Source organism: Ailuropoda melanoleuca, chromosome 4 (genome assembly GCF_002007445.2).
Source record: "Ailuropoda melanoleuca isolate Jingjing chromosome 4, ASM200744v2, whole genome shotgun sequence".
NCBI classification, from domain to species: domain Eukaryota; kingdom Metazoa; phylum Chordata; class Mammalia; order Carnivora; family Ursidae; genus Ailuropoda; species Ailuropoda melanoleuca.
The window spans coordinates 25,178,100-25,203,487 of NC_048221.1; the positions used below are offsets into that span (position 1 = coordinate 25,178,100).

At 38.7% G+C, this 25,388-nt stretch overlaps 1 protein-coding gene across 41 annotated transcripts in view; it reads left to right on the forward strand.

Annotated features, from left to right (window-relative positions):
• The window catches only part of SLMAP (sarcolemma associated protein), a 149,960-nt gene that overhangs the window by 67,296 nt on the left and 57,276 nt on the right, over window positions 1-25,388 (forward strand). For all 41 annotated transcript variants that reach the window (XM_019805278.2, XM_019805267.2, XM_019805316.2 and 38 more), the window contains 3 exons: window positions 16,633-16,705; window positions 20,567-20,603; window positions 22,242-22,304. In XM_019805278.2, the coding sequence (XP_019660837.1) occupies window positions 16,633-16,705; window positions 20,567-20,603; window positions 22,242-22,304 (173 nt within the window). The remainder of the gene's footprint in view (window positions 1-16,632; window positions 16,706-20,566; window positions 20,604-22,241; window positions 22,305-25,388) is intronic.

The following is a 25,388-nucleotide window of genomic DNA, read 5'->3' on the forward strand; positions in this document are numbered from 1 at the left end:
CACGCGGGACGGCTGGCGGTTGGCGGGCCACCTGCACGGGGGAGCAGGCGGACTCGCGGACGGCACCCGCGAGACAACAGACTTAGAACGCGAGCTCCAGGAGCGCGCGCGCAGGGCGGCTGGCGGGCCACCTGCACCGGGGAGCGGGCGGACCGCGGACCCGCACTCTGGAAACGGCAGACTGAGTCCGTGAGCCGGGAGCGTGCACCACCAAGCATCTCACGGAGCTCCGGAGCTCCGGTGTGCTCACTGGATCGAGGCTGAGACCGGGAGCTCCGGGAGCGTCCGCGGGGCGGCTGGCGGCTGGAGGGCCACCTGCACGGGGGAGCAGGCGGACTCGCGGTCAGCACCCGTGAGACACCAGACTGAGACGGGGAGCTCCGGGAGCCCGCGCGGGGCGGCTGGCGGCGGGCGGGGTTGGAAACACAAAGGACAGAGACGTGCCGGCCCTGGAAGTGAGGGCTGGGACGCCGGGTGTGGGGCGCACAGCCCGGGATGCTGCAGGGTTGAGCAGCACCAACAGAAACAGAGTTAAAGTGGCCAGAACATCAGTGGAGAACGATCCGCGATCCCTCTGTTCTGAGACAGAGGCTGAATTTCAGCCGCTGCTGCTCTCTCAGAAGAGGCATAGCAAACCGCCAGGGAAAGCCGCCAGAGAACAAAAGCCCGGAAATACCGGCTCACAGGGTGCCCATCCCCATCCCCCCTCGCAAGGGACACAGAGACTCTACCCAAACAGGGTTTTCTGAGTACCGGCAGGCAGGCCCCTCCCCCAGAAGGCAGGCTGAAAAATCAAGAAGCCCACAACCCGGAGCGCCTGAGTGGCGCAGTCACCAAGCACCTGTCTTCGGATTAGGGTGTGTTTACAACGTTCCGGAAAGGAGTCCCTCATCGGGCTTCTCCACCGGGAACCTGCTTCTTCCTCTCCCACTCCTCTGCTTGGGTTCCCTTTCTTGCTGACTGTCTCTCTCTCTCTCAAATAAATAAATAAACTCTTTAAGGAAGAAGCCCACATCCCTAAGATCTCTATAAAACAAGGGCGCACGGCCTGGGTCCCAGTCAACACTTGGGCTCTGGACAACCCTGCAATCTCTCTTCATCAGAATGACGAGAAGGAGAAGTCCCCCCCAGCAAAGAAAAGATAATGAGTCTGTGGCCTCTGCCACAGAATTGGCCTCGGCCACAGAATTAATACATATGGATGTATCCCAATTATCAGAAATGGAATTCAGAGCAACAATGGTCAAGATGATGAGTAAACTTGAAAAAAGCATCAGAGAAAGCGTTGCTGAGAATATAGAATCCCTAAGGGCAGAAATGAGAGCGAATCTGACAGAAATTAAAAATTCTATGGGCCAAATACAGTCAAAACTAGAGGCTCTGACGGCCAGGGTCACCGAGGCAGAGGAACGCGTTAGCGAATTGGAGGATGGGTTAGTAGAAGAAAAAACGAAAATAGAAGCTGGTCTTAAAAAAATCCACGCCCACGAATGTAGATTACGGGAGATTACTGACTCTATGAAACGATCCAATGTCAGAATCATCGGCATCCCTGAAGGGGTGGAGAAAAACAGAGGTCTAGAAGAGATATTTGAACAAATTGTAGCTGAAAACTTCCCTAATCTAGCAAGGGAAACAAGCATTCGTGTCCAAGAGGCAGAGAGGACCCCATCCAAGCTCAACCAGGACAAACCTACGCCACGGCATGTCATAGTGCAATTCGCAAATATTAGATCCAAGGATACAGTATTGAAAGCGGCCAGGGCAAAGAAATTTCTCACGTACCAAGGCAAAGGTATCAGGATTACGTCAGACCTGTCTACAGAGACCTGGAATGAGAGAAAGGCTTGGGGGGGCATTTTTAAAGCTCTTTCAGAGAAAAACATGCAGCCAAGGATCCTTTATCCAGCAAAGCTGTCATTCAGAATTGATGGAGAAATAAAGACGTTCCAAAATCGCCAATCATTAACCAATTTCGTAACCACGAAACCAGCCCTACAGGAGATATTAAGGGGGGCTCTATAAAGGTAAAAAGGCCCCAAGAGTGATACAGAGCAGCAAGTCACAACCGATACAAAGACTTTAAAGAGAAATGGCATCATTAAAATCATATCTGTCAATAATCTCTATCAATCTAAATGGCTTAAACTCTCCCATAAAACGCCACAGGGTTGCAGATTGGATAAAAAGACATGACCCATCCATTTGCTGTCTACAAGAGACTCATTTTGAACCCAAAGATGCATTCAGACTTAGAGTAAGGGGATGGAGTACCATCTTCCACGCAAATGGACCTCAAAAGAAAGCTGGAGTAGCAATTCTCATATCAGATAGACTGGATTTTAAACTAGAGGCCATAGAGAGAGATACAGAAGGGCACTATATTATTCTTAAAGGAAGTATTCAACAAGTGGATATGACAATTATTAATATATATGCCCCCAACAGGGGAGCAGCAAGATACACAAGCCAACTCTTAACCAAAATAAAGAGACATATAGATAAGAACACAGTAATAGTAGGGGACCTCAACACCCCACTATCAGAAATAGACAGAACACCCTGGCAAAAACTAAGCAAAGAATCAAAGGCTTTGAATGCCATACTCGACGAGTTGGACCTCATAGATATATATAGAACACTACACCCCAGAACCAAAGAATACTCATTCTATTCAAATGCCCATGGAACATTCTCAAGAATAGATCATGCTCTGGGACACAAAACAGGTCTCAGCCAATACCAAAAGATTGAAATTATCCCCTGCATATTCTCAGACCACAACGCTCTGAAATTGGAACTCAACCACAAGGAAAAACCTGGAAGAAACTCAAACACTTGGAGGCTAAGAACCATCCTGCTCAAGAATGACTCGATAAACCAGGAAATCAAAAAACAAATTAAACAATTTATGGAGACCAACGAGAATGAATACACAACGGTCCAAAACCTATGGGATACTGCAAAGGCAGTCCTAAGGGGGAAATACATAGCCATCCAAGCCTCACTCAAAAGAATAGAAAAATCTAAAATGCAGTTTCTATATTCTCACCTCAAGAAACTGGAACAGCAACAGAGGGACAGGCCTAACCCACTGACAAGGAAGGAGTTGACCAAGATTAGAGCAGAAATCAATGAATTAGAGACCAGAACCACAGTAGAGCAGATCAACAGGACTAGAAGCTGGTTCTTTGAGAGAATCCATAAAATTGATAGACCACTGGCAAAACTTGTCCAAAAACAAAGAGAAAGGACTGAGATTATTAAAATTATGACTGAAAAGGGAGAGGTCACGACCAGCACCATTGAAATTGCAAGGATTATTAGAAACTTTTATCAACAGCTATATGCCAAAAAACTAAACAATCTGGAAGAGATGGAGGCCTTCCTGGAAACCTATAAACTACCAAGACTGAAACAGGAAGAAATAGATTTCTTAAATAGGCCAATTAACTATGAAGAAATTGAGTCAGTGATAAACAACCTTCCAAATAATAAAACTCCAGGCCCAGACGGTTTTCCTGGGGAATTCTACCAAACATTCAAAGAAGAAATAATACCTATTCTCCTAAAGCTATTTCAAAAAATAGAAACAGAAGGAAAGCTACCAAACTCATTCTATGAGGCTAATATTACCTTGATCCCCAAACCAGGCAAAGACCCCCTCAAAAAGGAGAATTACAGACCGATTTCTCTAATGAATATGGATGCCAAAATCCTCAACAAGATCCTTGCTAATAGAATCCAACAGTACATTAAAAGGATTATCCATCATGACCAAGTGGGATTCATACCTGGGATGCAAGCATGGTTCAACACTCGCAAATCAATCAATGTGATACATCATATCAACAAGAAAAGACTCAAGAACCATATGATCCTCTCAATTGATGCAGAAAAAGCATTTGACAAAATACAGCATCCTTTCCTGATTAAAACCCTTCAGAGTGTAGGAATAGAGGGTACATTTCTCAATCTCATAAAAGCCATCTATGAAAAGCCTACTGCAAGCATTATTCTCAATGGGGAAAAGCTGGAAGCCTTTCCCTTAAGATCAGGAACACGACAAGGATGCCCACTCTCGCCACTATTATTCAACATAGTACTAGAAGTCCTTGCAACAGCAATCAGAAGACAAAAAGGGATCAAAGGTATCCAAATCGGCAAAGAAGAAGTCAAACTGTCTCTCTTTGCAGATGACATGATACTCTATATGGAAAACCCAAAGGAATCCACTCCCAAACTATTAGAAGTTATAGAACAATTCAGTAAGGTGGCAGGATACAAAATCAATGCCCAGAAATCAGTTGCATTTCTATACACGAATAACGAGACTGAAGAAAGAGAAATTAGGGAATCCATCCCATTTACAATAACACCAAAAACCATGCGTTACCTTGGAATTAACTTAACCAGAGACGTAAAGGACCTATATGCTAGAAACTATAGATCACTTTTGAAAGATATTGAGGAAGACATAAAAAGATGGAAAAATATTCCATGCTCATGGATTGGAAGAATTAACATAGTTAAAATGTCCATACTACCCAGAGCAATCTACACTTTCAATGCTATCCCGATCAAAATACCGAGGACATTTTTCAAAGAACTGGAACAAATAGTCCTTAAATTTGTATGGAACCAGAAAAGGCCCCGAATCTCCAAGGAACTGTTGAAAAGGAAAAACAAAGCTGGGGGCATCACAATGCCGGATTTCGAGCTGTACTACAAAGCTGTGATCACAAAGACAGCATGGTACTGGCACAAAAACAGACACATCGACCAATGGAACAGAATAGAGAACCCAGAAATGGACCCTCGGCTCTTTGGGCAACTAATCTTTGATAAAGCAGGAAAAAACATCCGGTGGAAAAAAGACAGTCTCTTCAATAAATGGTGCTGGGAAAATTGGACAGCTACATGCAAAAGAATGAAACTTGACCACTCTCTCACACCATACACAAAAATAAACTCCAAATGGATGAAAGACCTCAATGTGAGACAGGAATCCATCAAAATTCTAGAGGAGAACATAGGCAACAACTTCTATGACATCGGCCAGAGCAACCTTTTTCACGACACATCTCCAAAGGCAAGAGAAATAAAAGATAAAATGAACTTATGGGACTTTATCAGGATAAAGAGCTTCTGCACAGCCAAGGAAACAGTCAAAAAAACTAAGAGACAGCCCACGGAATGGGAGAATATATTTGCAAAGGACACCACAGATAAAGGACTGGTATCCAAGATCTACAAAGAACTTCTCAAACTCAATACACGAGAAACAAATAAACAAATCATAAAATGGGCAGAAGATATGAACAGACACTTTTCCAATGAAGACATACAAATGGCTAACAGACACATGAAAAAATGTTCAAAATCATTAGCCATCAGGGAAATTCAAATCAAAACCACACTGAGATACCACCTTACGCCAGTTAGAATGGCAAAGATAGACAAGGCAAGAAACAACAATTGTTGGAGAGGATGTGGAGAAAGGGGATCCCTCCTACATTGTTGGTGGGAATGCAAGTTGGTACAGCCACTCTGGAAAACAGTGTGGAGGTCCCTTAAAAAGTTAAAAATTGAACTACCCTATGACCCAGCCATTGCACTACTGGGTGTTTACCCCAAAGATACAGACGTAGTAAAGAGAAGGGCCATATGCACCCCAATGTTCATAGCTGCATTGTCCACAATAGCCAAATCATGGAAGGAGCCGAGATGCCCTTCAACAGATGACTGGATTAAGAAGCTGTGGTCCATATATACAATGGAATATTACTCAGCTATCAGAAAGAACGAATTCTCAACATTTGCTGCAACATGGACGGCACTGGAGGAGATAATGCTAAGTGAAATAAGTCAAGCAGAGAAAGACAATTATCATATGATTTCTCTCATCTATGGAACATAAGAACTAGGAGGATCGGTAGGGGAAGAAAGGGATAAAGAAAAGGGGGGTAATCAGAGGGGGGAATGAAACATGAGAGACTATGGACTGTGAGAGGCAAACTGAGGACTTCAGAGGGGAGGGGGTGGGGGAAGGGGATAGCCTGGTGATGGGTAGTAGGGAGGGCACGTATTGCATGGTGCACTGGGTGTTATACGCAACTAATGAAATCAAACTTTACATCGGAATCTGGGGATGTACTGTATGGTGATTAACACAATATAATAAAATAAAATTTAAAAAAAAATAGTTCGTGAGGATGTATGAAAGGATTTTTTTTGCATCACTATTCATAGAACAAAAAACAAAGGAAGCATAATTTTAAAATTGCCCATTGTGTAGCTATTAGAAAGAATAAATTAGGATTATATGAATTGCAGGGATTTCTGTAAGATATACTCTTGAGGAAAGAATTACTATTAATAATTTCATTATTTTAAAAAAGTCTCACCAATCCCTATAAATGTATATATACATGTATGTGTTCGTATATGATTATATGACCATGGGGAAAAAAACATGGAAGGATGCATACTAGGTCATTACTGTGAATCATCCTGGAGTGGGGTGGAAGAGAGGAGTAAAGGTGAAGAGGAAGCCAAATAAAAAAGGGTGGGGCTAATAAGACTGCAATTAAAAACCTTCCACTATCTGTGTCATTTATGTATTTATGTGAAATTATGTGTAAAAGGGAATTTCAAAAAAGAATGTATAATATATAAAAATGGCTTTTTGTATATGTGTATAAAATCATGATTTTGTTAAAAAGGTGATAGGAACCTGGTGTCATTGAGCATATCCATTCATATTAGTGACTCTTCTCTAACCTCTCTAAAACAAGCTGATTTTGTTGTTTGGCTTTCCACATAGTGTGACTCCAGGGAGAAAACTCCCTGGTTAGTACTGTACAAATAACCTGCTGTATAGATGTAAAATATCATGGTAAACAAATAGGATGACATTCTAATAGATTTTTCTTTTTGAGGAAGTGAGGAAGAGAGAAAGCCAACCTATGAGATCCTCCTGGAATGGGGGCTTTAGGAACCTAATGCTATCTATTCCTCTGTTCCCAAGCCCACAAACTGCTCAGACAGGGCATGAGTTTCCTGGGTTACATATTACAGTAATCCTCTGCTGCAAAGCTTGGAACCAGTTAGTTCTATAAACTTGACATGTAACTCCAGTCAGTTTGGGGCACCTGGCTGCCGCAGTCATTAAGCGTCTGCCTTCGGCTCAGGGCGTGATCCTGGGGTCCTGGGATCCAGCCCCACATCAGGCTCCTCAGCTGGGAGCCTGCTTCTTCCTCTCCCTCTCCCTCTGCTTGTGTTCCTCTCTCGCTGGCTGTCTCTCTCTCTGTCAAATAAATAGATAAAATCTTAAAAAAAACAACAACAAAAAAAGAATTGGGACGCTATAATAAACTCCCTTTAAAAAAACACACAAAAAACTCCAGTCAGTTCATCACTGAGGTCCACTTCACAAATATCTGTTCCTGGGTAAGCCGCTATGAATAAGGGGCTTATTATGAGCAAAGTCAGTGGTATCTTCCTTTTGCATTGTGCTCAAACTGCCCTCAGTTACTTTTACCTCCCACAATAGATCTTGTCTTTTCTGGTCTTCAAGCCCCTGCACATGCTTTTTCCTTTGGCTAGAAACTTTTCTAGGCTGGAAAAGGTGCGTTTCCATGTCCCCGTTGCACTCTGCACTCCCCTTTGTGTGTTTGCCTCCCTCACCAAACTGTCAGCTGTGCAAGAGCAACCAGTGTGTATGTCTTCATTTTAGAATCTCCACACTCAACCTGACACATACTGGTTGAATAAATTTTAAAATGTCTTATAAATCTTCCTCTACCATGTTACAAAAGTTCTTTCTACCATCTTATCTCAACAAAGGTTTTAACAACCTTTCTTCTAATCCGGAAGCTTAAGATGAGGGTTGGAAACTGGTAACCTTCTTGTTCTCTACCACACTTTTTATTTTGCTGTGACTCAGTTACCTCTTCTTAACCTATCTAAACTTTAATTTGCTCATCTAATAAACTGGAACTCATGATACTACTGCCTACTTCAAGGTTTATGGCATGATGTTCAGTGTTCACATTGCAGCATATGTTCTATGTGAACATTGATAGAGTGTATACAGAGTTCTCATCTCAAGGCCAGGTACTTTTATTATTACTAAAACCTTTGCCAATCATTTGTACCATCTTTTCTTGCCATTAAGTTTGCCCCTCTTTCAAAGTAGCTTCACAGGCTCCTTTACCTGTCTATCCTTTGGAACTTATCATTGGCCATTTCAAAGTTACTCTTACTAACTTCTAAACTACCCCTTGACTTTTGGCTTTGCTGTCCTTGTTCATTCCTTTTTGGTAACTTTGACCAGAAGCTTTACTTTCTTCCACTTTCTAGCTGCTAGGGAAAATCACAAAGCTAATTCAGCACAGGCTGTGCCAGATTTGCTGGGGTGACCAAGAGAATCTTTCTGATAGCATGGCAGTCTTCTTTTGTTCTTTTAAAAAGTGGATTCTTGACCCAGGAATTATCTGTACCACAATTATCTGCAGAACTTTTGAAACTGCAGATGTCTGAATCCCACTCTTCAGTCCTAAGGAGATTTGCAAGGTGTGGGGACTGAACATACCTATTTTTTAAAAGCCTTGGTTGTTCTTTTGGAAACTAGGCTTAAGAGCCCTATTCAATTAAGTTCCTGACAGCAGCTGTTTTGTATGCTTTCCCCTGTCCTCAAGCCCCTTAAAATTACTCTGTACAACGCTTAGTTTCCCCTTCAAACTAGAGCATTCTACAGACTTCCCAATTTCTTTTATTGCTCCATCATTCTTCCATACACTAGCTCAGAATCCTGGCATTGTTTCTGAATCTTGTCTCTTCTTTGACTCTAGTCATTCGGGTCATTTGTCTCCTTTCCCGGCTCCTGCTTGTTTCTGTTGTTGTCCAGTTAGAGCATCACACTAGCTCTCCACTTCTGGCCACCGTATGCTGCCACCCCACTGCCTCCAGAGTATTATTCTGTTACAGCTTTGTTCTTCTCCTGCTTTTAGAAGGCTATACCATACTGCAGAATAAAGTCTGAAATGCTTAATTTTACACTTGAGGCCCTCAAAAATGTGGACTCAATTCAAACTTTTGATTTTGTTTCCCATTCCTTTCCTTAATATATGTCAAGCTGTTAACTAAATTAGAGGTAAGATGGTGTATAAAAAAGATTCTTTTGAATCCTAGCACTGGCACTTGCCAAAGGTATGATCTCAAGCAATTTACTTTAGCCTCTGACCTTGTCTTATCTGTCTCCTCTGTAAAATAGACATAAAAATGACTATTTACATGGTTTGTCATAAGTAGTTAGTTAACATGTATAGTGTAATTAGCATGGGGCCTGGCACCTAGAGGGCCTTGAGATAATATTCTTTACCTGCTCCCTCCAATCTTCCTCCAGCTGCCCTCCTAAGATGTGCACTCTCTTACATCCTTCTCTTTCTGTTTCTTTGCTCATGCCATTCTCTCAGCCTTTCCTTCCATTTCCAGCTTTTGAAGTCTTATTCTTTCTTTTTTACCTGTTTTAATAAATCCTTCCCCGCCCTTGTCCATTCCAAATTCCCATAGTGTATTGTACCTTTTGTAGCATTTGTGAAAAATTTTCTCCTTTGCTGTTATGTTAGATATTTCTTGTTCTCTCTACAAAATAAATTGAAATCTCCTCAAGGACAAGGACCTAGTCATAGTCATCTTGGTTTAATTCATCTTTACCAGCATACTGCTTTGTAGCCAGCAGGTTCTCAGTGAATATTTAGCAAACAGGTAAAACCAAAGAACCACTCCTCCTTGTGCAGAAATCGAAAAATAAGCTCACAAGCAGTATTGCTCCATTGTTGCTAGAGAAATAAAGTAGCAAATGAATTCACATACCTAGAGAAAGGATTCTTCCCACCAAATAAATAGCTAGAAACAGGATTCCTGGGAGAAATAGCTGATTATGGGTCTGGTCAGGAAATGTACAGGTTGAGCCTAGAAGATTTTGTCATGTATAAAGCAATGAAGCTATCTAAGATTGCTAAGGTTCTGTTGGAAAACTCAAGAATTAACACGAAGTTCTAATTGATCAAAGATGGGACAGTTTGAGGATCAATAAAAATCAGTGGATTGAAATATATCAACTGTGCTTAAATCCAAGAACTTAAATGATACTAAAAAGAAAGCAAAAAGATTTGATCACCCTTGGAAGAATCTAGAACCTAGATAAAACATCCTGAAAACATGTAAGTAAAGAGAAAGAATAAGTGTTTATGCTACCTTTCCTGGAGGGAATTATTCCTGACATAAACAAGTAGTTGAGGAGGGGAAGCTTTTTATTACTGAACTCTAGCTCAGAAATGAAGACAACGGTAGAATATCAATACAAAAACATTTCTTTAGATTTAAAATATTACTTGTCTATTCAGCTAACTTTTCCTGCCTCTTTTCTGACTTTAAAAAAAGAAGAGGTCTTTGAGGAGCACCTGGGTGACTCAGTTAGTCAAGCGTCCAACTCTTGATCTCAGCTCAGGTCTTGATCTCAGGGTCCTGAGTTCAAGCCCCACATTGGGCTCCATGCTGGGTGAGTAGCCTACTTAAAAAAAAAATTGGGGCACTTGGGTGGCTCAGTCAGTTAAGCATCTGCCTTTGGCTCAGGTCATTATCTCAAGGTCTTGGGATCGAGCCCTAAGTAGGGTTCTCTGCTCAGTGGGGAGTCTGCTTCTCCCTCTGCCTCTCCCCTGGTCACGCTTTCTCTCAGTCATAAATACATAAAATCTTTTAAAAAATAAAATAAAATCTTTGAGTCAAAAGCTTTATGAAATGAAAAAAATCAGGGATGAAAGTTTGGTAGCTCTTTTATCTTAAATTGCAGTCAAAAGACAAATAATTCCCCAGTTTGGAAATGTTAACACTTCTCATTTAGTTGTTGGTTTCTTAGATGTTTCTTGTACTTTTATGGTCTCACTCATTGTACTTCCTATTACTGCCCGTCATTTCAAGGGATCCTTCAAACTACTCAAATATAAAATAGTGTTGACCTTCATACTCAATGCAGGAACAGAGCTAGAACCAGACTACAACATACCCCAGAAGTTTCAGTCTCCCAGTCTAGGGCCTTAAGTAGCTTTTAGGCTAATCACAGTGAACATGGGTCTTTTAAGTAATGTTTATGTGAAGCAATAGAAAAGGCTGACTTCATACCATAAAGCAAACATATTAACTCAAGAGCAAAATAAATAACCTGTAAAGATAAGATAGAGGGAAAAACCCACAAATGACAGTTTGGGTAGTCTTCATTTTGATTTTTAATAAAGTCTCATAACTACAAGTAATTGCAGATTTTTCTCCATAGATACCTTGTTTTTTCGATTCAGACACACCCGTTTTTCATGTTTAAACATTTCTGAAATTTGCGTGTAGCTTGCAGTGCATGTGTACAGGTTTCCTTGCTGTCAGAAAGTAGATCATTCCTGTGCAACCTTTTTTTTTTTTTTTTTTTTTAAAGTAGGCTCCATGCCCAGAATGGAGCCCAATGCAGCGGCTCAGACTCACGACCCGGAGATTGAGACCTGAGCTGAAATCAAGAGTCTGATGCTCAGTCGACTGAGCCACCCAGGCACCTCCTATGCAACCTTTTAAAATTGGTGTCAAGTGAAGAAACAATTACCATTAATTTACATGGAAAAATTTTTTTAGAGTTCCCAGACCCCAAAAGTCACCTCTTAGGCTTTTCTGATACCTAAGGACATATCTTGCTAATGGATACACAAAATAAATCAAGATAAAGCACAGATGCTCACAGACACAGTTCAAAGCTATGGCGCTGGATGCTGAGATGCCGAGTGCAGTTTGTGGGGGAGGAACTTGACGGGGCCACTCTTAATGCCTTTGTAACAGCTCACTGCAAAACACACACTGAATGCTATTTGTGCTTTTCGCCTTTTTTCATAATAAGCAAAAATCCTCTTTGGATTTCTTTTGATTAGAAAAACAGGTACTAACGTAGATCTTTCATAAAAGTGAAGTGATGTAACATAAACTTTTAAAAAGCAAAGTGGGGGGCACCTGGGTAGCTCAGTTAGTTAAGCCTCTGACTCTTGATTTCAGCTTCGGTCATGATCTCAGGGTCTTGAGATCAAGCCCCATGTCTGTGCTGGGTGTGGAGCCTGCTTAAGATTCTCTCTCCCCTCCCTTTGCCCCCACCCCCGTCAAAAAAAGAAAAAAACAAAACAAAACAAAAAACGGAAGGTACCTGTATTTAATGTGGCAGTGACCCTGCAGCCTTTTTATCCTGCCCGAGAAACTTTCAAATTGTGTTTTATAATCAATTTTGTCTTTGAGTCTTGGAAATATAGTATATAATATTTGTGGGTGAATTTTGAGAGCACAATTTGTTTACAGAGTGATTCATAGAATATTTGAGAGCAGTATTTTCCAAAGTATTTTATCATAATACCATATATATCATGCATATAATACTGTAATATCAGTTCTTGTGTAAGCGTTCTGAAAACAGGGGACAGAGATGCTCAATGGTTAAATAAGTTTGGAAAATGCATCTTACTTCAAGAGCCTCATGATGGATAAAAAGCCCATTAAGCTCTGAGAAAGACTGGTTTAAAAAAATAAAAACTCTTTCAGTCTCTTTTAACCAAGTATTTTCCAAACTTTCTGACCCCCAAATCCTTTTGTTTAACATCTGCTAGCACTCCATTTTGGGAAATACTGCTATGTAAAGTTGATTAATGTAAGTATTAAAACAAAACATTTTTATCAGGTTGTTTTAAGTACTTTCCCATTGCAAATTAAAAAGACAACTAATAATTCTATGCATCTGTGTATCTAGTTGTCCCAAGAACCTTTTCAAAGGCAGGGCTGGCTAGACTAGATTGTCAGCTTAGTCAGACGTGGTCTTTAATTGCCTTCAGTATTACAGCAGCCCTGTGCTGCCCAGTCAGTATTAGCCCTTGATTCATTTCACAGATTTGTACAGCAGTTCAGTTGCTGGGCTTTGGGGTGATATATCTGAGCAATGGAAATTCTGGTGTAATATATCACAGCTTGTTAGTTCTGGCACTGCAAATTTATTCTGTAACTCACTGCACCTACTTTTTAAAACTTTATTATCAATATAAATATATTGGTCAGGTGTCAGTATTGCTGGATCTTCTTGTACTGTTCTCCTGTATTTATTATAGCCTGTTTATAGTAAATCTCTGGGGGAGTCATAGAGCTGGGATAAATCTGTCCCTTCCCTGTGTTCTACCAGGGAAAAGAGGGAGTTAGGTAGTTCTTACAAGTGTAGGTGAACCTTACTGTCCTCACAGTAAGAGACATCTTCATCCTGGGTAATGGAAGCTGTAAAGTATTAACCAAACATATTTTTTTGCATATTTAGTAATCGTTCATTAAATGCCTAATTTGTACCAGATAACTCTGCCAAGTGTGGGATTTAAAAAGTGAAAAGCATTTTTTATTTTAAGGGACCTCCACACTGTTTTCCAGAGTGGCTGTACCAACTTGCATTCCCACCAACAATGTAGGAGGGATCCCCTTTTCTCCACATCCTCTCCAACAATTGTTGTTTCTTGCCTTGTCTATCTTTGCCATTCTAACTGGCGTAAGGTGGTATCTCAGTGTGGTTTTGATTTGAATTTCCCTGATGGCTAATGATTTTGAACATTTTTTCATGTGTCTGTTAGCCATTTGTATGTCTTCATTGGAAAAGTGTCTGTTCATATCTTCTGCCCATTTTATGATTTGTTTATTTGTTTCTCGTGTATTGAGTTTGAGAAGTTCTTTGTAGATCTTGGATACCAGTCCTTTATCTGTGGTGTCCTTTGCAAATATATTCTCCCATTCCGTGGGCTGTCTCTTAGTTTTTTTGACTGTTTCCTTGGCTGTGCAGAAGCTCTTTATCCTGATAAAGTCCCATAAGTTCATTTTATCTTTTATTTCTCTTGCCTTTGGAGATGTGTCGTGAAAAAGGTTGCTCTGGCCGATGTCATAGAAGTTGTTGCCTATGTTCTCCTCTAGAATTTTGATGGATTCCTGTCTCACATTGAGGTCTTTCATCCATTTGGAGTTTATTTTTGTGTATGGTGTGAGAGAGTGGTCAAGTTTCATTCTTTTGCATGTAGCTGTCCAATTTTCCCAGCACCATTTATTGAAGAGACTGTCTTTTTTCCACCGGATGTTTTTTCCTGCTTTATCAAAGATTAGTTGCCCAAAGAGCCGAGGGTCCATTTCTGGGTTCTCTATTCTGTTCCATTGGTCGATGTGTCTGTTTTTGTGCCAGTACCATGCTGTCTTTGTGATCACAGCTTTGTAGTACAGCTCGAAATCCGGCATTGTGATGCCCCCAGCTTTGTTTTTCCTTTTCAACAGTTCCTTGGAGATTCGGGGCCTTTTCTGGTTCCATACAAATTTAAGGACTATTTGTTCCAGTTCTTTGAAAAATGTCCTCGGTATTTTGATCGGGATAGCATTGAAAGTGTAGATTGCTCTGGGTAGTATGGACATTTTAACTATGTTAATTCTTCCAATCCATGAGCATGGAATATTTTTCCATCTTTTTATGTCTTCCTCAATATCTTTCAAAAGTGATCTATAGTTTCTAGGATATAGGTCCTTTACGTCTCTGGTTAAGTTAATTCCAAGGTAACGTATGGTTTTTGGTGTTATTGTAAATGGGATGGATTCCCTAATTTCTCTTTCTTCAGTCTCGTTATTCGTGTATAGAAATGCAACTGATTTCTGGGNAAAATAAATAAAATAAATAAAATAAAATAAAATAAAGTATAGATGGAATAATTTAAAAAAAAAGTGAAAAGCAACCAATCCTTGTCCTTCTCACAGAGTTGACTCTAACCGGTGAGACAGTGGTTGTGTAAATGATAAATATTCATAATGCAGTGTGCTTACTATTTTAAGAGGTAGATATAGGAGGCTCTAGGGACCCCTAACTCAGATAATCAGTTTGGTGAAGTAAGTAGAAAGTCTGAGTCAGGAGGATAAGTAGCATTTGGTCATGCAAGCAAGGGGATAAAGGACATCTCTGACGGAACAGCTTGTAAAATGCACGGAGTTGTGAAAAGTGAAGAATTTGGAAGTGCAGGTATCTTGGTCTTGCATAAGGTATTTATGGTAGCAGCATGGAGGATGAGGACTGAATGGAAGGAAGGAGCCCAGTGATGCATGGCTGTAATTACTGTGTTAGGCAGAGTTTAGAAGACTGTCCCATAGATGGTTCTTGATCTGTGTTAGCACTTTTCAAATTAAGTTTACTGTATATTTCCAGATGACAGAATAATCATATTACTTCATGTTTATAATATCATTTTGATGATTCATGGGCCTGATCACTTAATAAGTTACTCTTACATAAATGTATTAGCTCTATTCCTTTTTTTAAAAGATTTTATTTATTTTTAATTAGAGCGCACACTCGTGCACACGCGCAAGTAGAGAGAGGGGCAGAGGGAGAGGAAGAAGCAGACTCCTCACTGAGCGCGGAGCCCAATGTGAGGCTCGATCCCAGGACCCTGAGATCATGTCCTGAGCTGGTCAGATGCTTAACCAACTGAGCCACCCAGGCGCCCCAGCATTAGCTTTATTCTTAATCAGTTTTATTGAGATATAATTTACTTGTAAGCCAGTTTTATTGTAAAACTCACTGAGTTTTGACAAATGTATAAGTCACATAACCACCACTCTTCTAATCATGAGATAGTATATTTTCATCACCCTGCATTAACTTTTAATTAGATTTTGGTAAACTAAATAAATTAACTCTTCAAACCCTGACCCTGGAAGATATAATCTCAGAAGAACAGAGAAATAAAAAGCCACCAGCCTTAAACTAGCAAGAAATTTTTTTTTCCCATAAAACCCAATCACAAAGAGAAGCTCTGTATAAATGCTGCTTTTGGGGGGTTTTGTGTCTTGAAATCATCAGAAGGAAAAGGAGGAAGTAAGAAGCAACAGTAAGAAGTTGTCTACAGAGTGACTGGCGTAATGTTATGTAAAAATGTTTGAGGGTGGAGAAAGAAAAAGCACCAAGAACACAAAACCACAGTTTTAAATACTGAACTGGGAATCTCAGACTTGAGTTTTAGCAAACAGCTTTGATACTTAGCAGAGTTCCAAAAGCAGTTTCACTTTTCTGAGGTCTTGATTTTCTCAGTCATCAAATGGGATACTTGAACGGCGTATTCGAAGCTGTATTATGCAGAACTAGAATTCATTAGGCGTGGATAGGAGTTATGGGTTGAGGACATGAGAATTAGGAATTAGGGCTAAATATTAAATTGTGGAATAGTTGGAGTTAGGTTTTGAATTCAGCAGATAGGGGAGAAAGTGCATTTCCTCTCCTCAATTGTATTTCCATATATTCAGCTGACCTTTCATTGACTGTTAAAGCATTGGAGGTTAGGACACTTTTGAAAAATAATTCTCTCTGTAATTTTGCCTTGCAGCCGTGATTCATTGTGAATAGGGATAACTTTCTCTAGGGGAGAAACCACCAGATCTCTTTCTTGGAAGTTATTACATTTGGGAACAAAATATATGTTTGGATATGAGAGATATGAAGTTTTGTATTTTTAAACAATTATTTAATCCATCTTATTTGTTTGTTTTAACCAGTTACCCATGGGTGTATTGTTTCCACAATAAAACTTTTTCTACCAGATGGTATGGAAGCCCGACTCCGCTCAGAGTGAGTATAATTTAGTGCTCTGAAGTTTTTGTATTAATTACCTTGGTTAATAATATTCTGGGTGATGGTATACTGTTAACACTTCAAGATTGTTCTAATAATGGTAGAAAGTTAATGCAGTTCTTTTAAAATATAATATACTAATTGTTTTTCACACTAGCTACAATTCTAGTAAATAATAATGTATAATGAGGCACAGGTTATTTTGTTTCCAAATTTAACTTCACGATTTATACTTTGATGGATAATTAGTTGTTTTTAAAAATATTTAGGGTATATAAGTTACTGGTGAGTGATAACTGTACTCATTAATGGTGAGTGATCCTGTATTTTGATCTGCATTTAATATAGGACTTCTTAAACTGTGATTCCCTCTGAAGATAATGCTGTTGTCATGATCTTTTAGAACCTTGAGAATGTTGATATAGTTAGTAGCCTATTTTGGTGGGAGTTTTGGAGGGATTTTCCAAGGCTGTATTTTTTCCCCCTGAAGCAATGGAAAGATCACTTAGAGGAGGACAAACTTGAAAAGGAAGAATTACTTATAAAATGTAAATGTTAAAATCTAAATATAGGGGCGCCTGGGTGGCACAGCGGTTAAGCGTCTGCCTTCGGCTCAGGGCGTGATCCCGGCGTTAAGGGATCGAGCCCCACATCAGGCTCCTCCGCTATGAGCCTGCTTCTTCCTCTCCCACTCCCCCTACTTGTGTTCCCTCTCTTGCTGGCTGTCTCTATCTCTGTAGAATAAATAAAATCTTTAAAAAAAAAATCTAAATATAAGTACATTTTAATCTTTGCTTTTCACAGATTATCATTATGTAGTAATTATTAATTAAACTTAAGCATTTTTTATTTGGGGAGCAAGAAGCTTGTTTCTATACCCAACATAATATTTTTTATCCTTCAAAAGCAAAGACAAAGATCTGAGGGTGGGAGGTTAAGATAAGCAATAAGTTTAAGGCAAAGTAGAATAGTAAGTAGAAAAGAGAGAATGAAAAAGAAAGCAGAGAGAGGCCCTCTTATTACTATGATAGTCTGTGCTTTCATTAGGATTACTGTGTATTTTGCTTCAGTTAGATGCTACTAATTTTTTTTAGCTTTAAGCATATCTGAAGCAAAACAAAAATTTTTGAACATTTAAATGTAAAACAATGTTTCATGTTCTGTATTATAGTTTAATTATTAAAAAATACAGTTAACTTTGGGAACTTTAATGTGACTCAGGAGTCAAGGGTTAAGTTTTTAAAAATAAGAGTAATTATTAATCAACTAATGATGTGTGGCTTCTTAAAGACCTTGATGTTTGTTTGTGATAATTAGATTTTTCTTTCATGTAGTTAAGAGCTTTGAGCAATTATATAAAGGGTTATCTGTGATCTCAGGTTCCATCTAGGAGGACATGTAAATTTTTCAAAGTCTATGTTAGTGACTTGTGTTCCTATCCTTGTTTCTCCAGTGCTTTTCATCTCTGCCCCGTTTCCTTCTCATTGTTTGGTTTTTCTTATGTGGTTAAATATTTGTATCATTTAAAGTTTTGCTGCCAGTTTCGTTGTACATAGTCTAGCTGACTTTCTGGAGAAGATGAATTTTGGACAGGCAGTTCTCTAGAGCTGGTAGAAGATCAGGATGGTCTTTAGAGGTGGATAATCTAATTCAAAGCCCAAGTCCACTGATTCTGTGTCTTGATCAGGCTTCCCTTTTCTCATTTGAAGAATGAAGATAACAGTAGTACCTACAGAGCAGGAATTTTATGAGGAGGATTAAGCAAGGTTATGCGCTTAAAGAGTTTTGTGTAGTACCTAGCATATATTAAGCATACAGTGATCATTGGCTGTTTCTGTTACTGTAATCTTTTTTAGCAGTCAAGATACATTTGGGTATGTCAGAATGCTTAGAATTTCAGGTACATTATATACATAGCATTTAATGCTTTTAAGATCCTCACTAGCTAGTTCTCAAAAAGCTAATTCTTTTTTCTTCCTTGATTTTTATTATATTGCACAAATAATTTTTTTAAAGTTATCTCTATACCCAACATGGGGCCCAAACTCACAACTCTGAGATCAAGAGTCACATGTTCTCCTGACTGGGCCAGCCAGGCACCCCTGTACAAATAATTTTTAAATGACAAGAAACAGAGAAAAATTGCCTGTAATCCCACCATCCTAACACTAAATAATGGTTTCCCTTTTCTGCATGCCCTTGTTGCCTATGAACTTTTTCTATAATTCAAACAAAATATACCTATATCCAGGATAGTTTCTGTAAAATGCATATATATATATATATATATGATGTTTAGCTAGATTTTTAGCCTTTTGTTACCCAAATTTTCACAAGAACAGAAAATTTTGTACTTGGGTCACTAAGAAAACTGGATTTAAAAGAAATATGGGGGCGCCTGGGTGGCACAGCAGTTAAGTGTCTGCCTTCGGCTCAGGCGTGATCCCGGCGTTACGGGATCGAGCCCCACGTCAGGCTCCTCCGCTATGAGCCTGCTTCTTCCTCTCCCACTCCCCCTGCTTGTGTTCCCTCTCTCGCTGGCTGTCTCTATCTCTGTCGAATAAAGAAATAAAATCTTTAAAAAAAAATATGAATATTGTTTGCTTCTATTTAGATTTTAAGTTCATTTGCCTATATGTGCCTATCTACAGAGAAAAATATGTATACCCCAAATGGTTATCTCTTGGTGCTGGCCTTAGATAATTTTTACTTATTTCCTCATGCTTTACTTCACACATTTTCCATAATCTAATATGTATTGCTTGTATAGTCAAGAAAAAGAAGGTTACGTTTAAACTGTCTATTCCATGTTTATAGGGTAGAGAGAAAAACTAAAGTTGGCGTAATTTTTTAAACCTTCATTAGGCACCAGCTTTGCTAGGGCCTTGTGATGGGTTCTGGGGATCCAGAGGTAAATTGGTCACAGTCCCTGGCTTCCTTAGCTGCTCTGTTCTCATGGGAGTGGTAGTAGGATCAAGTGCTACTATGTCCTAGGTACTGTTGAAAGCTCTTTATTTATATTAACACATTTAATGCTCACAGTTACCCCATGGGATTGTTTTTATGATTTTCCCCATTTTATGGATGAGGAAGCTAAGACCTATAGTGCTTAGGTAAACTTGCCCAAGATTACGCAGCTGGTAAGTAGAGCCGGAATTTGGGCCCAGTCAGTATGGCGTCTGAGCCTACATGTGTAACTGCTACGCTACACTACCTGTCTGTCAGTAGTACTTTATAAGGCCCAAAAGGCAACTAGTACCAATTATACTGTCTCTTTACTGCTTAGCTTTAAAGGAATATACTGAGTTTAGTTTCATACCTACATCTGAGCTTTCAGTTGCTAACGTGTGAGGTGGCTGTGTAGAGAACAGTAATACTGTTTGATTAGCCAAAGTTGTTCTCCACTAGAGCAAGTTTCCAAATTATAGCTTTCTGTCGAGTAGAACTTTGGTTTTTAAGACTTTGTGTATATGAATATTTGATTTTAAAAGGCTATAATTTACACATACCAAAATTAAAAATGGATAATCTAAGGAGTGCTTCTTTTCTATTTAGAAGTTGTATAGTCATGGAAGTCACCAGAGCCCTCATTAAATAAAGGATCTTCAAAGGGCATTTAATACATTTTGAATTTTGAATTTGTGTTTAGAAATATGTGTAAAAGGTAGATTTTTATATTTATTAACCTTGTTTTCTAAGAATTCTATGTATTTATGAAGGATTGAAAAGTAATTCACACTCTTTTAACTATATGACAGCAAGTGCATCAACTTTGGGGTTTAAGATATTCTGGTACTGTCATACTATTTCCTCTATTGTCAGGAAATTAGATAAAAAATTCTAAATTTTACTTTTCAGTGTCATCCATGCTCCATTACCAAGTCCTGTTGACAAAGTAAGTTACTAATGATTTTTTTTTTTCTAAACTAACTCAACTACATTGCTTTGGAAAATGTTTTTGTTTGTTTTTAATATGCTTTACCTAGAAACTTATTTTCTTCTGTAACAAATTGTATACAGTGCATGTAGGTATTTGATTATTGCAGTCTTCTGATCTGGAGAATTTAAGATGGATGTTTCTTAGGAAAAAACCTTTGTTATCTCAAGTAAATGGCTGATTGTATAGACTAGGAACACTTGTTTTGTGCCTAGCCAGAGATACGAAGTCTAAGTTACTACTTTTTATTCTGGAATACAATTCTGTCTAGAAATATCTATTAAAATTTCTGCCCAAATAGTTCCCCCAACATATACCTTTAGCTTTAACCTGATCTGGTCAGAAAATTTGCGATAATTACTTGTTGGTATTTTTCCTTCTGTTCAGAAATAATGGTATAATAAACTGTAGATATCATTGCTAAATAGCAAAGAAATACATCTATATCTTTTGACATTAGTGTGGATGTTTTTTCTTAGTGTACTAACTAAACTATTGGAAAAATATTTTACATTTTTTTCTTCTATTTGGATAAAGAAAGCCTGCCTGAAACTGAAGTTCTCTGTTAGATTCCTTTTTTAGAAGTAAAAGTGGTTGATCATCAACCTCAGTAATACCAAGCATTATTTCAGAAGTAAATAATGGCCTTGCCAATTTAGGACTAACTTTTAAGAATAATGCTAGTTAGCATATTAATAAAAATATACTTTCTGAATTTAAGAATGATGCTGTTAACGTCATTAATAATACATAAGGCTTGGTGGTGTTGAGGATATGGGTAAATGTTACAGCAACCTAATAGTATCTTCTTTTTTGGTGGGGGGATGTATAATGCCATGGTTCTATATTCCACACTTGTTAAGAACCCCTTATTGAAGGTATTTCTTCTAATACTCTTGAGTTCAAAGTATTTTTTTCTGTGAGTTGTAATTTAAACACCATTATTTCCCATCTTTTTCTTCTTAAACCTACCTGTAGTTTAAAGAAGAAGAAGAAAAAAGACAAAGCTTCTTTCTTTCTTTCCCTTCCTTCCTTCCTTCCTTCCTTCCTTCCTTCCTTCCTTCCATCCGTCCATCCTTTCTAGACAAATCTATTTTCACTGCCTCTGGCCATTGGACACAGTGTTACATTTCATGTCCAATCTCTCCCTGCAACCCCACATACAATGCCCATTTTGAAGATGGCTACTTCTAAAAAATTGTGACTTGTTGGCGTTTTGAAAACTATTTAACAATGAATTTTAAAGGGGATAAATGTATATCTGTTGATTTAGGAGGTATTATTTCTGAATTAAGAAAGGGCTGTATTGCTGTTGTGCTGTGTTTGTGATTTGATGTATCAAGGAATGTTTTCATGAGTAGTACTTGTTCCACCACCCTACTTATAAATCTCAGACTGGTCAGCAAAAAATAATACCATTTACAAATTCTAGACATGAGACAGAAGTACTTTGAAAATGAAAGGAACTCGTTAAGCTGAAAAATAATTTTTATTTTGCATATGTCAGTAAATAGACATTTCCAGGACTTGGTTTGGTTTTAATGTCTTTTATAAATGTTTTGTGTGACTATTGGTGCTTGTGTCATTTGTTTCTAGGTTGCTGCTAACACTCCAAGTATGTACTCTCAGGAACTGTTCCAGCTTTCTCAGTATCTACAGGTAAAAGAAAATCTTGAAAATTCTTAGTTTTTAAAAGTAGAATTAAACAACTTAGGGGCGCCTGGGTGGCACAGCGGTTGGGCGTCTGCCTTCGGCTCAGGGCGTGATCCTGGCGTTACGGGATCGAGCCCCACATCAGGCTCCTCCGCTATGAGCCTGCTTCTTCCTCTCCCACTCTCCCCTTGTGTTCCCTCTCTCGCTGGCTGTCTCTATCTCTGTCAAATAAATAAATAAAATCTTTAAAAAAAAAAAAACAACTTAGATTTAATTTTGCTAGTTCACAAATATAGGCTAAAGAAATACTGACTATACAAATACAAAAGAAATATCTCTCAAAGTTAAAAAAGGATTAAAACTAGGTGTTGTGAAGAAAGGATAAAAAGAATCAGGATTATTGGGATGCCTGGGTGGCTCAGTGGGTTATGCATCTGCCTTTGGCTCGGGTCTATGATCCCAGGGTGGTCCTGGGATCGAGTTCCGCATTGGTCTCCTTGCTCAGCAGGGAGCCTGCTTCTCCTTCTGCCTGCTGCTCCCCCTGCTTGTGCGCACACATGCTCTCTCTCTCTGGTATATAAATAAATAAAATCTTAAAAAAAAAAAAAAGAGTCAGGATTATTAAGCCTAGAAAAGATAGGGTTCTGTACAAGGGAAGTTTTTGTTTCATTCAAATATGAGGATGTTTCAAAATGGTTCTTTATTCATAGATGACTTTTAAATAAAATTAAACCTGGAGAGATCTTGGTTTCTTAGTATAATATTAATAGCAAATGATTATATAGCACTTACTATATGCCAGACTCTAGTCTAGCACTTTACCTCTTTTCATTTAATCTTCAGAACAATCCTGTAAGGTACATATTTTATTCCCATTTTTATAGATGGAGTAACAGAGTCTGGAAGATTAAATAATTTACACATTATTACACCCCTACTCTGTGGTAGAACTAGGATTTGAACCCAGACAGTCAGACCTCAGAGTCTCTGCCCTTAACCACTATGCTGTGCTGCTGGATCTGTAGAAAGATTCTTGTTAAGGCAGATACATGGAACGAGCTCCTGAAGAAGCTAATGCTATATTTAAAGAGCCATAGAAATCTCCAAAAAGAAAATAAGTGGCTTTTTTCTTCTTCTTGATTTTGGGAGATTTCACCTGGATTATCGTTCTTATTATTCTGGCGAGGGAGTATGGTGAAGAAAAACCCTAGATGAGGAATTTAGAGATTATAAACTTTTTATCTTGGCTTTGCTGCTGAGTTCTGTGACTTTGGGTAAATCATTTTACATGTGTAGGTCTTCAGTTGCTTTATAAAAATGATAGGACCAAACCAGGGATCCTGGTTCCTACATTCTTTTATAGGAATCAATCACTAAGAGCAGTTCTCCCTCAGTTGAGAATGTACAAGTCTGAAAATTGTCAAGAGTATCAGTCAGATCTTACCTTCCACTGGGCATTATGTAATGGTGCATAGAAAAGCCGTTTTACATATTTGCAGTTCAGTAAAAGTGTCTAAAAGCACAGAATCTAGCCAGAATTCCCTGGACTTGGTCTGTGGCTTTAGCTTCAGACCTTCTGTGAAGGTGGTTTAACCCTTTTGTGAGCCTCATTTTCTTCATCTATGATGTGGGTATAATAGCGTGTATCTCACAGAATTGTGAAGAATAAATGAGTCAATATATGTAAAGCACTTAGAACAGTGTCTGTCACATAGAACGTATGCCATACATGTTAGCAGTTTTACCACTCAATAGAAAGGCACACTAGTTGACCCAGATCTCTCTTATTTTTAGAGGTAGAAGAAAACTTTGAGATTAATCTTGTCTAACCTCCATTTTTCATGTGAGAAATATGAGGCTAATTATAGGTAAAATGATTTCCTGATTTCCACTATATAGTTACCAGTCATCCTGGACTGTGAGTCTAATGCCCTGACTCACTCCAGTACTTTTTCCAATTTTGTCAGTTCTTTGAATATTCATAGTGGGCATAATCTTTCACTGTTCTTTCCTGATTTTTGAGAGAGGATTATACTGTGCTATCTTTTCTGTATACATCTTTTTGAATTGCTAAAGTTCTAATGTAAATTACAAAACTTTTGAGTAAAAACTGAAATAGATACATTTCATGCCTTAGAACTAAAAGCCATTCCTGGAAGTATTAGATTTCTGTTAGGATGTGGTTCATGGAATTATGAAACTCTAAATGGAATTGAGTTTTTGTTGTTGTTTTTTGAAAGATTTTATTTATTTATTTGACCCCGAGAGACAGTGAGAGAGGGAACACAAGCAGGGGGGAGTTGGGAGAGGGAGGAGTAGGTTCCTTGCCTAGCAGGGATGCTTAATGACTGAGCCACCCAGGCGCCCCTGGAATTGAGTTTAAAAAGGTGAAATTACACCATCTAGTGGAAGTAGTGATTGTTTGGTGGTTTTGTTTTTAAGAAAAACTTTTTGCAGCATTTAATGTAATTTCCTGGATATTAGGAATCTTTTAATAGCTTAAAATAAACTTGGCAACTAGTCTCTTTTAAGTGTAAGCTGTGTTTTATGGCTTTTATTAGATTCCTTAATCTATATTTTTAGAGTTATATTTAAAAAAACGGTACCTGTAACTCTAATTAGATCAAATTTTCTTTAATCGTTATTTATCAAGGATGTGGAGAAAAATAAATGCATACTTTAAACCTCAAGTACTGTCTTTGAAGCATATCCTTCTTTTTTGATGTGGCTCCAGAGGTATTAGGGTAGTAAGTGTTCTTCTTTGGCTAATGACAGGAATAGAAGAAAGTGAAATTTAAAGGTGTGCCATAACCACAGCTGAATGCTGTGTGAGCGTTTTCACCTTGACTTCTAGTGAAGGAGACCCTCTAAACAGCTATCAAATGTTAACAAGTGACCTAGAGATAAGGCTTTGCTTGCCAATGTTCTTCTCTGTAAAAATATCCCTTTGGAGCTGCCAAATAGTTATATAACTCCTTGATCCCTTAATTACATTGGTGGACTCTTATTATTTTTGGCATATTTGATTGTTGCTAAGTAGTATACAATCACAAAGAATCAGAACACCTGAAAATGCAAGAGATTGTGAAA